General features: G+C 44.9%; 1 protein-coding gene across 1 annotated transcript in view; it reads right to left on the bottom strand.

Annotated features, from left to right (window-relative positions):
* Window positions 1–14,047, bottom strand: part of EXO1 (exonuclease 1) — a 237,624-nt gene that overhangs the window by 71,530 nt on the left and 152,047 nt on the right. The window contains exons 10-11 of the mRNA XM_086927581.1: window positions 8,513–8,759; window positions 3,539–4,235 (exon numbers count right to left, since the gene is read on the bottom strand). Coding sequence (XP_086783707.1) covers window positions 3,539–4,235; window positions 8,513–8,759 — 944 coding nt within the window. The remainder of the gene's footprint in view (window positions 1–3,538; window positions 4,236–8,512; window positions 8,760–14,047) is intronic.

Here is a 14,047-nt window from a genome sequence, read left to right as displayed (position 1 = left end):
AGCCCCCCACGTTGCTCATGGGTAGGGGCAGGAACTGCTTCCCAACCTGCCTTACCCAGAGGGACATTTAGTATCCCCATCCACCAAACTTAAAGGTGGCACATAGGTAACACATATGTATATATTGTTTAATGTGACAGGGTTCTTGTAGTACCTTGGTTGCATTTGAAAACATGGCACTGGGGTCTTTGTCACTCTTGAAAACACCACACAAGGTCTGCAGTCAACAGGTCTATCATGTCCTTCAAATGATGCTTTAAATGGCCCGGACAGCTGGTCTAATGAACTGATGGAAATTACGAACAGGACATTGGAGCAGCTTTTTGCTTTAGCAAGAATTGCCCTCTTGCCCAAGGACAGGAAAGGGTATTTTATGACCTCCTCCCTGCTCTGCTTGCACCCACTCCTTGCAAACAAACAAACAATTAATTAATTTAAACAATATACCAGACAGCTGGCACCCAATGCCACAATAGGATTGGCGGGTATCATCCTTAAAGTATTCCTGACAATCCGATTGTGGGATATTCTGATACTGCCTCTTGTTAGTCAATTACCTCAACAATGGACTTTTTGAAAAAGGTGACAAGGTTTGCTAACAATATGGAAATATACATAAATTATGCCAAAAAAGACTGAACAAAAATACACCAAATTTTTATAAGTACCGATGGCAGTTTGTACTACATGCCTTTGAAATTCTTAGTGTTTACATTCAGATTTTTTTTAACTAAAAACATTTTTTTTTAGATTATACATTTTCTAATTCTCATGTTAAATCTAACAATCACCTTGATTGGCACTCCCCATATACATGTGACACCCCTCATTTACCCTCCACCAAAGTCCAACAAATTTAGAAAGATCAAATTTTGAGTTATGTACTGCGTTTTTCCAAAGTTTGCTGCAACTCGTCAAGCAAGTAAATGGGGCCAATGTGATTTAGGGTGCAAAATAGGTAGCACTATGGAGTGTTCTTTCAACCTTAACTGGATGGCTGTCACTATTCCAAGACCTCCTTTCCCTCAGAAAAATAAGGGAGTCAGCACACAGGCCTGATCAGACAAACACAGAAATCCGAGAAGGGTGCACTAAGCCACACACTTTGCCAAAAGACCAGAATAGATGGATTTTGTGGATGGGTAGCAAGCAACCAAAATCATACCCACCACTTTCACAGGCAGATCGAATCCACTCAGTGAGTTCCACTCGATCTCCATACATGAAGGTGTTGGCTGTGGAGGGTCAGGTTTGAGTCCTTCCCTAATGTTCGCGGGGCTGATCTTCACAATGAAGACTGACAGCACAGACTTTCAGAGTCAGCAGGCCAGATCACCAGACCCTCCAAGTCTAGTCTGGCGTGATCATGACGAGTTGAGCCCAGTTCCTCCTGACTTTTGTCAAAACAAGATGAAGCAGAAGCAGGAATGTGTAAAGGAAACTAGAGTCCCACATAAGATGAAGGCAGTTTCCCCGAAAACATTGAGGCAGACATTCTAGAGTACAGAAAGCAGAGCAATAAACGTTCTCGGAGATAGCGAAAAGATCTCGCCAAGGGGCATCCCACTGGGAGAAATAACCTTGAGCTACCCATGGGTGCAACCATCGCATGTGATTAGATACAACACTGGATTCAAGCTAGCCTGGCTGATGAAGGGTGATGCCCTGAAACCGGTCCCAGGATGCTTGTTTACGGTCCAGGGAGGACCTGTCTTGGCAGTTCGGGCTGGACTGTTCCCACAAGAAACAGGGTCAAGACTGAATTGCATATGGGTGGGTCCAAACAGGGGTGGTGTAGTGAGCAAAAGAATGATGGATTTAACCCAGATCCTTGCGAATGGGGTGAATGTTTGCAACTTTTGTGGGAGTATGAAAAGACAGTGTAATCCCAGTCAGTCGGGTGTAACATTCGTTATGCGTCTTGAAGCCCTAACTCCCCAAATGCTTGTTTTAATGTCTTTGGGAAGCTGCCCGTGGTGGACCTGTGGGGTTGTGTGCTGTCCACACCCAAATCTTCTGTCAGATTAAAGTTTCCGCATGAGAAGGAACCCAGCATTGAAAAAAAGGTGTGTAGGAACGCTACTTGATTAGTGTTGGGTGCCTACAATGACGCAAATGTGAACTTGAGTCCATGTAGGGTGCCCTTCACTAAGACTATTCTCTCCTCTGTCCGCTTTAGAGTCCTCAGGTTGACATTGCAATGTGCAATGAAAGAAGAGTGCTACCCCATACCATTTAGAAGTTACAGAAGGCTTACACATGAAGGGATAATTCTTGCGTCACAATCGATGTTCCTCGGAAAATTTGATATGGGTTTCTTGCAGGGCAAACACATTGTGCCCCTGGTTCAACACATATTTCCATATTTTCTGTCCTTTAGCAGGGAATTATATATATATATATATATATATCTATATATATATATATATATATATATATATATATATCTATATATATATAGAATGTACTATCAAGTGTCTTACTTGAGGAAAATTCCTAAATCACTGCTTGCTCCTCTGAAAACAACTCTCCATGAAGCTGCAAGATTAATCACGGCAAATTTACAATTGCATGAAAAACTGACAACGCCGTGCATTGTGGCTCCAAGAGTCACCAGGCACAAAACTCATCCGATTTGGGAAACGTGATCCCTAGAAGTACAAAATCCATGTTACTAGAACTTTCAAGGTTCAAGATACAATTCACAATCTGTTGTTTCTTTTCAAGTAAGTACTTGAAAATGTGGAGCTCAATTCCCTCCGCTATAGGTATAAACCCAGATCTTGAGGCTTTAAAAGAGGTGTTAATAAAACAATCGCACCAGCTTTATTACAAAATCTTAAAGGGTTTACAAAAGATACAAACAACATCAAAGAAAGTTGAGCTGGGAGGGCAAGTGCCATGAATGAGGAAGGGGCAGTGCCCTGATGGCTAGACACAGAGATGTTGTAGTAGATCTTGGAGGGGGGGGGCGTGGTGGAGCTGATGAATAGGTTGGATTAAGCAAATTTAAAGGGGCAAAATCCACCACTGGGGGATGACAGATGTCACTCAGCGATGAGAGATTGCGGAGTGAAAATAGAAAATGGAATCCACAGAGGAACTAACAAAATAGTATAGATTACATTTTGCAGAGATAAAGAGGAGTGAGATTATAGAATCGTGATGTGCGGCGTAATGTACCCCAAAATATTTGGTCTAAAATAGTCACAACACCCCTCCCAGCAAAATGTGTCAAGTTACAAAAGATTCTGAGGTACAACTCAAATGAACTGAGGTACACAAAAGAGTAGCAGGGATCATTTTTCACCACTCACAACCTATCCATTCTGAACACATTCACAACAGCGATTTGTAAATGTACAACCAACTGTGTCCTTGGCCTTCCCTTCACAGTTGTGGCCTATTAATGCTTTAACGGCTAACTTGTAATACATTTAACCCACTTCAATAAGAATACAATATATTTCATATATGCTGTGTAATAAAATACAGAAACAAACTAGTACATGAAACTAAAACAAATAGTATTTCTTACCTTTAGAAGAGAATCTTTGTGTGTTACAGTTGATGCTGCAATCCTGCCCTTTGACGATAGTTCATCATCTAAAGCATTTTGAGAACAGTCAGCATTTGGTTCATTGATAACATCGTCATTCAGTTCATCAGAGTTTCTCTGGTTTCCTTTCTGTAAACTAGTCCATTTGTTATTCTGGAAGCTTGGGGTTAGGTTATCGCTTTTGCTGCGATACTGCTGCAGTGCCAGCAGACCAGGAGAAGTGCTTGGAGTCCTTGGACTGTCTCCACTAAGACTTCCGGACCAACTGAAACAACTTCTTGGTGTTCCAAAGGGAGAGAATAACCTCTTTTTCCCACCATTTTCCTCATTGGACAACTGGGAACAATGCTCCTGAGTGGGTGATGCAGATCCACAATTGTCCTCCGTCAGAGATGGTGAGTCAGGCCTTTTCTCCTTTGGTGACTGAAAGTTAACTTCCTCCTCATTGGGAGACAGCGATTGAAGAGTTACCTCTTCAGATGACTGAAGATCACACAACTCCTTAGGTGACTGGGGACATTGTGAAACATCATTCTCTTCTGCTAAATTTAAGAGATCTTTGGCTGGACTTTCGCTTTTTATAACATCCCCGTTGTTTAAAGTCACATGAGTAGGTGGTGTAATTACCTTATTCCCTACAGGACTGTCCGAAACTGTAACAGAATTACAAAAGAACCTAGCAAAAACAAGAACAAATATTCATTATGGTAAAATTACATTCATAAATGTCATTTAAAGGTAATACAATTGTATGTAAAATATATTCTCTAATCTACATTCTTATCAGACTATCACTGCAGTTGAAAATGTATCATCTGTAATTAGATGGTCTAGTCACAGAAAAATGGCAAGGGTATTGAGTAAGTTTAGCTGGAAGAGGTAGTTATCTGACAAGAGCTCACATTAAAGGTGAGTAAAATGTTGCACTTTGGAAGCAGTTTAATTTAAAAGGGATCACCATAATTTTAACTTCACCAAACTGATTGACAAACCGTTGCAAGGAAAATTTAGAACATGTTCCATGTCACTACACCAACATGCCTGGTTTATTAAGTTATTAGGTTTTTGTAATGTGAATGTGCAGAGTATATCTCTTGTGCTTACAGGAATAAACGAATGTTTGAATACTAAACAGTCCAGTTTTAAAATGTTTTCTACGGTGCTAAGAACCTGCAACTGCAAAGCAGGCCCTAATCATCACTCCTATCACCATGCTTGCTAGGTGGTGTGAGATTCTTGCGATATGCAGTTTCAGGTTTCCCTAACATGTTGTGCATTACAGCCAAACAACTCTTTAGTCTCTTTTGTCCAGAGAACTTTGGCACATTCAGATGCAAACCTAAGTAATGCATCAATGTTCTTTATGGAGTTATGGACGTTTCTTCTGGATGTCCTTCCACTAACTATGTACTTATTATGTCTCTTCCTATTCGTGAAATAATGAACTCTAACGTTTACTGTACTGAGAGAGGCCAGTAGATTTCATGATGTAGGCTCTCTTTGATTTATAGAAGGATCATATAGTCTGATATTGGGGTGAGTTTGATGGGATGCAGATTTCTAGTTTGATTAGGAACTGTCTTGAACCTTCTCAATTTATATAGATTTCTCATCCAAGCATGCATGCTAAACTAAGCTTTTTAAGTCCGTATTGTGGTTTTTTATAATTAGCATGAAAACAGATGTATTTGGAATTATATCATTGATGAAAACAAACCCAATATGTAGACACTAAAGGGAAGAGAAGGCTGCATACCCAGAATAGCAGTGCAGTTGGTTTGGGAAGGTCTCATATTTATTACCAGACACTTTTTAAAATCAATAGAAATTAGAGCCTATCAAGAGTGTTTTAATTTTTGTAAGAACAGTAAAAGTGGTTTTAGAAAGAGATGCCCCTCTGAATAAATGGTGCATTATTAAACAAGCCTAAAACAAGGAGAACGTGTAATTGAGTGTTTTGGTGAACAGTGCGAGAGCAGTCAATAAGTTTTAGGTCGACCCTGAGCAGTGTATGTACTGCTCTGCGAGACATGCTGTTTCTACACTGTGGGCTGTAAGTCCGCCCATCGCTTCTGATTGGCTGCTTCGATCGTCCTTCTAAAATTTCTGCTTACAAGTGGCTAAATCCTCCCTCATTATCCCGCCCTTCTGTCTCTTGTTTACTTCTCACCGACCAACCCTATTACATGTGGCCTTACATTTAGCCGCTCATCAGGCCGTTTATCTGCACTATTTTCATAGTTTCATGCTCCTCAAAGCTTATTTCCCTTTGCCTTCACTCGTCGCCGCAACCCCCTCCCACAACACTGCTTGCCCACCCCCACCAACCCACCCAGGTAGCTGCTGGTAAGATGGCGGAAAATACAGCCAATAATTCAAGGGTATTAATTGCAGGGGTTTCCCAGTTTGATATGTCATTATATGCCTGTATGGTGGGTGGGCTGCTATTGTTTACTACCTATTTTTTAATTCTCATTTGGGAGGTGCATAGTGACTGGACGGAGGATGGAGCATTAATACTACTAGCAAAAGTCCTCTGGAATGTATAAACAAAGCACAATTATATGAATGCTAATGTAAAAAAAAATTTTGATTTACTTTTAAAGTCTAGTACAAGAAAAACTGATTTCATTATGACCCTACTCAACTTTCACAGCAGAGTGCAGACATGCAGGCTTCCGGAAGGGACGCGGCAGGCGCTTGGGGGCCTTAAACAAGCCTTCCTTGTCACTTCTGCCCCGAGTGGGCCCAGAGGGCAGCTTTGGAGAAGGGCGTTCAGGGCAGGGCTCCTTCTTGTGATGCGAGGGGGTGTTATACAAGATGAACTATAGCAGCAGCCTCCCTCCCACACACAAATAAAATGGTACGACAATAGCTCAAACTCTTGCAAATGCGAGACCTATTGCATTGCAAATGTTGGTTATATGCTTATGAAGGGGCTATGTGTAGACATTTATGCCACCGCAATAGGCTGGGTGTTTAGGTTCAAATGAATGTTAAAATTTATATGAGATAATATGTGGAAAATACTGTTCTACCTTTTTTTCATCATCTTTTCTGTTAGGCCCTAAAGTACTAATAAAGAAAAATTACATGTAATTTACAAAATAAACTTGTATCAATTTGGGAAATCAGAGTCTAGGTTTCTGAATTAAAAGTTCTGTCAAAAAATCAATTAACTGAGTGTACAAGCGTTCTAATCATTGCTGTTTCTTGTAATTTTATCCTAAAACCAGAACACAGAATAGCAGACTGGATTGTTGGGTTATGCTCGTTGATGCTTTCGTTATGCCATGTATACGTTAGCATTCGCTGCACCATTTTCATTTTTAGACTGCATTTTGTGTGAGGTTCGAAACTAATCCTTCCCTGTTCCAAGAAATACCCTTTGCTAAGTTTAGTTTCTGTAACGAAGAACTGCTTGTGCCCATGCATAGTTTTCCTTAGATAAAGAACCTCTCCCACCTGTCTAGCAGTTTGATCGCAGCATAGGATGGAACAGCCTTGAGAGCGTCCTGAACTGTGTAAGATATGAGAGTAGAAAATGTTTTTGTCTTTCGTAGTCCGGCCTCTTCTATTTAGATAATTCCATTGCAGGTGTTTGCTTAGCTAACCATGCAATGTACATAATATATCTTTGTACTTACTGTTCCTCAGTTTCCTCTGTGGTATTCTTACGGTGCAGACAGAGCACCGTTCTGAGCGCATACGAATAAATGATTATTGATGTATATTCTCCACTTGTTCTCGGACTCTTCATTCGGTGTGGAAGGTTGAGAGGTGGTCTGTGGTGACCCGGGTGGCCCTAAGCGGGTCACTTCCTTCAGGATGTTTGATTGTGGGAATATACTTGATATATGAATCCTTTGGGGGGTTTGGCTCAGTGTTTCTCATCGCAACATACGAAGATCCCTAAATAACATGCCTCTTCATTCAGGATAGATCTAGGCTCAAAATTATTATTTCACGTAGAGCTATGCATAAATAAATATGTTCAAGGCTCTTGATCCTAATCTGTTTCTCTACTTTTTGACTTTTTTCTATTGTCTTCACCTTTTCCATTCTTTTTTCCTCATTTCTTTTCCTCCACTTTATCTTAGAATTTTCTTTCATCTTATTTCAAACATCATTCTTCTCTGGTTTTTATTTGTTTAATGGGACCACACTTCTCTGATCACAATGATTGTACAGTCAAGCTAACCAGTATATTAACTGCAAATCCATAGGAGTTTTATACAGCTCCTCACTTTTACTCTTCTCAACACCTACTACAGACCAATGGATGGTTCCATCCACAGGATTGGCAACTAAGATAAGTGGTCATTACTCAGCTAAGGATATCCCGTCACATGTTACTTACAAAACACAAGAGGAAAGGTCAAAAACTTGATTTGTGCAATGAATAGGTCCAGGACTCTAGGATAATAGCCATAGAGTTGAAAGTCGTGGAGCACATACCGCTTACTCGGTTTACCAGCACAGGCCTAACATCAAAATTATACACCCCAGTCCACAATCTGGGAATACTTGTCCCTGAAACTTAGGGAGGTGTCCCAGATTCTAATTCAGGCATTCAAATTATTGTGAGACTGCAACTGTAATTCAAATACTAAAAACCCTGTGCTGGTTTCCCAAGCCCTGTACTCTGACTGCAAAGTTATTCCACATTTGTAGTAAGCAGAGGTAGGCAAGTCTTAGCCACCATGCCTCAGTAAAAAATGTTCGCGACAAAGATAGATAAACAAAGCAAATAGGAGAGATATGTATTAACAATGGGAAAGATGTATAGTGAAAGACTGCACAGGATAAAGAAGAAGGGTGGTTACAAAATTTACACTGCATGCAAAGAGAAAAAATATATATATATTATATATATAAATTATAATTCCAACAAAATACTTTTATCTCGCTCAAAAACAGTCCGCATGTTGCATGCGTACTTCATTACCATACCTGCTTCTGGTCCCCGGAACAACAATAGCCCCCACCTCCTCATTCTTCCTCTGCAGGAGGGTAGCAAATTTATTTCTAACTTTATGTTGAGAGTTCATGCTTTCTTTTCTGGAATTTGGTAATGTATGCAGCGTAGGCGGAGCAGAAGGCAGCGGATGCGGAGGACTATCTTCTTCATTGACCTCTTTCTTGGCTTTTTTAACTTGTGAAAAGGAGTATTGGCTCAAGAGGTCTACATCAGAGAACTCTTTAAAGGAGACAAAAACATGCGGTAATTATATATTGTACCCCACCTACATGCTGGTCTTAACAGACTAGCTAAAACAAAAGAAAAACCTGGTTTATAGAACTGTTTTAAGTGTTTTAAATGTACATATTTATCTAATTTCTTTGTAATGATGCTGTTTTGGTGAATTGCCATGGTGAGGCCTAAGCAGATTTTGTTTCATGATCTAATCTTGCCAGACTAAATGTGGCTGTGTGACCCAATGACATACTCCACATCAACAATGTTTTAGATGTAAAAGTGTGCACGTTGAACTACTAGCACTGCTGAAATCCTAATAAATGAACATGATCAAGATGGCTAATGGGACGGCACAGGATACCATAATCACTGAGAATTGAATAGTATGCTGAGGAGATATTGCATGTGACTCAATGTACAAGTAGAAGGAGTAGTTTCTGTCCTGTAACTCCAGTTCTGTAGTAGGGGTATCTCTGTTATAGTCATAATCTAGTGAATAGTCCCGCCCATGTGCGTGGACCCCGGCAATCAAAAATAATCTCTTAAGTTGTCAAAATAATGCAGAAACTGCAAAGACACTTAAGAGAGAATTTAAAGACAAATAATGCAGCCTATATCCACAGGCTACACTGTCCAGTACTTCAACTAGAAATTCCACCAAAATTCACCACACACAGTACAGCCTGCTAGTTTCTACCATAGAGAAACCTGCCTCCCCCAGTCAAAGACTCAGGAATGATAGAGAGGAAGGCAGGGACAGACAAGCCCCATAGGCTGCCATTATGTGGCTTAAATAGGATACTGTGCCTTTAAGAGAACTTTCCAGAACTTCTCCCAGTATCCCAGAATGCATAGCAGGTCCCTCTTACTTCAGTTCTTTTTGAAGGCGAAGCACGCCAGACCTGTCGCATTCTTGTATGATGAAAAAAGTCTCCACCGGGGAGGAGGGCGGGCGCTTATGACTATAACAGAGATACCCCTACTACAGAACTGGAGTTACAGGACAGAAACTACTCCTTCTGTAGTAGGGGATCTCTGTGTATAGTCATAATCTAGTGAATAGAATGGCAAGCCCATCCCCACACCAAAGCGGCGGTGGAGAATAAATACATAACGCCACTACTGTGCGAACAAATTCCGCAGCGAAGCCTGGCCAACCTGAGCGTCTGCCCTGGCATCAGTGTCCAGGCAGTAATGCTTAGCAAAGGTATGAACCGACTTCCAAGTGGCTGCCTTGCAGATTTCAGCAATAGGCACGTTACGGAGCAGAGCCGTTGTGGCAGCTTTGCCCCTGGTGGAATGAGCCTTAGGCTTACCTCCTAAGGTCTTATTAGCCTTCTGGTAACACAATTGTATGCAGGACACAATCCACCTAGAGATGGACTGCTTCGAGGTCGCAAGACCCGTCCTGACCGATCCATAATTGATAAACAACTGGTCAGACCTACGAATATCCTTGGTTTTATCCAGATAAAATTTCAACACCCTCCTAACATCCAGGGAATGGAGAGACCTCTCCGCTGGGGATGAAGGGTTCTGAAAAAACGTAGGCAAAGTTATAGTCTGGTTGACATGAAAATCAGAAATAACCTTGGGAAGAAATTTAGGGTGAGTACGCATAACAACCTTAGCAGCATGAAATACAGTATAAGGTTCAGTACAACACAACGCCTGAATTTCACTCACCCTGCGGGCCGATGTAATGGCCACGAGGAACGCCGCCTTCCAGGACAGGTGCTGCAACGAAGCCTTATGAATAGGTTCAAAAGGCTCCTTCATCAATCTGGACAGCACCACATTCAATTCCCATGAAGGCGAGGGAAGCCTGACAGGAGGGAATACTTTCTTCAAGCCTTCCAGAAAGTCTTTGATCACAGGGATCTGGAAAAAAGGAAGTCTGTGAAGGGCATTTCCTGTAGGCAGTCAATGCAGCAAGATGAACCTTAATGGAATGGACATTAAGGCCAGACTGCGCCAAATGCAAAAGGTAAGGAAGGATGACATCTTCCTTGCATGTCGTAGGGTCATGGTTCTTAGACTGGCACCAGATACAAAACCTCTTCCACTTGTAAGCATATGAAGTCCGAGTGGAAGGTCTCTTAGACTCCTTCAGTATGTCCATGCAATCATCGGGAAGATTCAGATGGCCATATTGCACTATCTCAGGAGCCATGCCGCCAAACTCAAAGACGAGAGGTTGGGGTGTAACATCCGCCCCCCGAACTTCGTGAGAAGGTCCGGCCTGCACGGCAACCGAATGTGAGGAAGGAGAGACCGGTGAAGTAGGTCCGTGAACCACCACTGCCTGGGCCACTCCGGGGCGATGAGTATCATCCGAGCTCTGGACCGGGCCAGCTTGATGAGCACCGCCGGAATCAGGGGAATGGGAGGAAAGGCGTACAGAAAGCCGTTCGTCCAGTTGATCCATAACGCATTCCCCAGCGTCCCTTGCTGGAAGTACCTGGAGGCGAAGTCTCTGCACTTGCTGTTTTCGGCGGTGGCGAACAAATCTACGTCTGGAGTTCCCCACCTTGCGAAGACTTCTCCTAGTACTTCGTCGTTTATGACCCATTCGTGGTTTTCCTGAAGCAGTCTGCTCAGTGCGTCTGCCTGAACATTCTGCACACCTGGTAGATGGGTGGCCGTTATCGTCAGTCCTCTGGCCAGGAGCCAGTGCCAGATCGTCTGCGCCTCCTGTGACAGAGTGCGCGATCTCGAGCCCCCCTGCTTGTTGAGGTAATACATCGTGGTGGTATTGTCCGTCTGTACAAGCAGAGAGTTGTTCTGGAAGGACGGAAGAAAGGCCTTCAGCGCCAAGTGAACAGCCCTGAGTTCCAGGAAATTGATGTGATACGTGGCCTCCACGGAGACCACGTGCCCTGAATCTGCAAAGTCCCGGAGTGCGCTCCCCATCCCAGAAGAGACGCATCCGTCACGACAGTCTGCGTGGGAATGTCCTTGTGAAAGGGAACCCCTCTGAGGAGATTCTCCGCCGAACACCACCACTTCAGAGACTGAAGAGCATGCAGCGACAGTCGAATCTTGTCGTCCCAAGATCCTTTCCTCTGATCCCACTGGTCCTCCAAGCACTCCTGCAGCGGTCTCATGTGCAGCCGCGCGTGTGGCGTCAGGAAGATACAAGAGGCCATCGATCCCAGTAGAGAAGACACCGTCCTCACTGTTGTAGATGGAGTCGTCATAAGAGCCTGAGCCTTTCGAAGGAGTGATAATCGTCGCTCTTCCGAAGGAGACACGCTTGCTGACAGCGTATTGATGGAGGCTCCCAAGTACTGTATGCATTGGACCGGAGTCGGGACAGACTTGGCCATGTTGATGTGCAGCCCCAACTTGTTCAAGAGAACGCACGTCTTCTGGAAGTGTGCTCGCGCTTCCGAGAAGGAGGATGCCTTGATCAACCAATCGTCCAGGTACGGGTAGACGAACACCTTGTTCTTCCTCAGGTGTGCTGCTACCACCGCCATGCACTTCGAGAACGTTCTCGGCGCAGACTTCAGTCCGAATGGGAGTACTGTGTATTGATAGTGATTGGTGCCGACTTGGAACCGCAGGAACTTCCTGTGTTTGTGTGCAATGGGCACATGGAAGTAAGCATCCTGTAGGTCTATAGCGCAAAGCCAGTCCCCCTGTTGCAACTGAGGGTAAATCTGATGCAACGACAGCATGCAGAACTTTTCTCTGCGAATCCATTTGTTTGCCTGTCGCAAATCCAGAATGGGCCTGAACTCGTTCTTGTCCTTCTTGCGAACCAGGAAGAACCGGGAGTACAGACCTCTTCCTCTCTGAGACCGAGGTACGTCTTCTATCGCCCTTTTCCTCAATAGGATATCCGCTTCCGCCTGAAGCTCGCGCAGCTGAAACTGCGAGCTGACCGGGGGAATAGCTGGAGGAGGGCTGGTGAACCGAAGACTGTATCCATTGCAAACAATATTCAGCACCCACTTGTCCTGAGTAATTTTTCTCCACTCTGCCAGAAAAAGTTGGATGCTTCCCCCTACCGGAGTGGGTAACGGATCCGGGGGAAGTAAGTTCCTAGGGCCTAGGCCCCGCCTGGCCCTTGGGCGCCGGAGCCGATTGCTGGCCTCCCCTGCCCTTCTGCCGCTTCTGGAACGGCTTCCGGAATTGCTGCTGCTGCTGGGAGTGTCCTGAGGCCTGTCCTCGACCTCGGCCCTGTCCGCCGAACCGCCGCTGGAAGGGGCGGTACTGCTTCTTGGTCTCCTTGGGCTTTTCCAGGCCCACAGCCGTCAGCGTTTCGGCCTCCGCCTTCATGCGGGCCATTTCATCATCAGCATGTTTCCCGAAGAGGGTCTCACCGGAAAACGGCAGATTGGCCACCCTCTGCTGTGCGTCCGGTTTCAGGGACGTAAGCCGGAGCCATGCGTGACGCCGCTGGTTGATCCCGTGGCAAAATCCGTGAGCCGCCAACAGGGAAGAGTCCGCAGCCGCGCTGATTATCTGGTTGGCTACCAGCATCCCCTCACTCAGGACTTCCGTGAAGTCTTCACGCTGCTCCCGGGGCAAATGCTCCGCAAAGCGCTCAAGGGAGTCCCAGAGGGCGCGGTCGTAGCGACCCAACAAGGCCGTGGCACTCGCCGCTTTCATGGAGGTCGCAGAAGTACCACAAACTTTCCTTCCTGCCGAGTCCATCCATCTCGATTCCTTGTCCGGGGGAACCGTGGAGGTCGGGGTGGTGGCATGCTGCTTGCGGGCCGCCGTGACGATGACGGAGTCAGGTGGAGGCTCAGCCCTCAAAAAGGCCGGATCCGATTCGGGAGCTCGGTACTTCTTAAGCAATCTCGACGGGGCCGCCCTCGTCACAGCCGGGGTGAGAAACAGAGCCATAGCAGGTTCTTCCAGGCCCGGCACCAGGGGCAGGAGAGGACGAGACAGATGCCTCTGATGCAGCGTCTCGAAGATGACAGATGTCTTCGGTGTAGGCACCGTCAGGGAGATGCCGAGCTTCGCTGCGCCCCGCAACAGTACGTCCTGAAAGGCCACCAGGTCATCTATCGGGGACACTCTGGTGTCCGGAGACCCCGATAGGGTAGGTGAATAATCCCTGGTCCCAGAGGACCTCGTGTGAGAGCGAGACTCGCGCCTCCTATGGCGGTGCCTCGATCTCGTGGATGATCTGTGCCTCGATCTGTCCTTCCGCCCAGAGCGAGAGCGAGACCTGCCAGCTTGTGGGCGCTCCTTCGGTTTGCGCGGAGGGGTCTTCCTCGGCTCATCACGAGGCGTCTTCGGTTCCTCCCGGGGTTTCGGTTTCGGAG

Source organism: Lissotriton vulgaris, chromosome 6, assembly GCF_964263255.1.
Source record: "Lissotriton vulgaris chromosome 6, aLisVul1.2, whole genome shotgun sequence".
In the NCBI taxonomy this organism is placed as follows: Eukaryota; Metazoa; Chordata; class Amphibia; order Caudata; family Salamandridae; genus Lissotriton; species Lissotriton vulgaris.
This window is presented reverse-complemented; position numbering and strand designations above follow the sequence as displayed.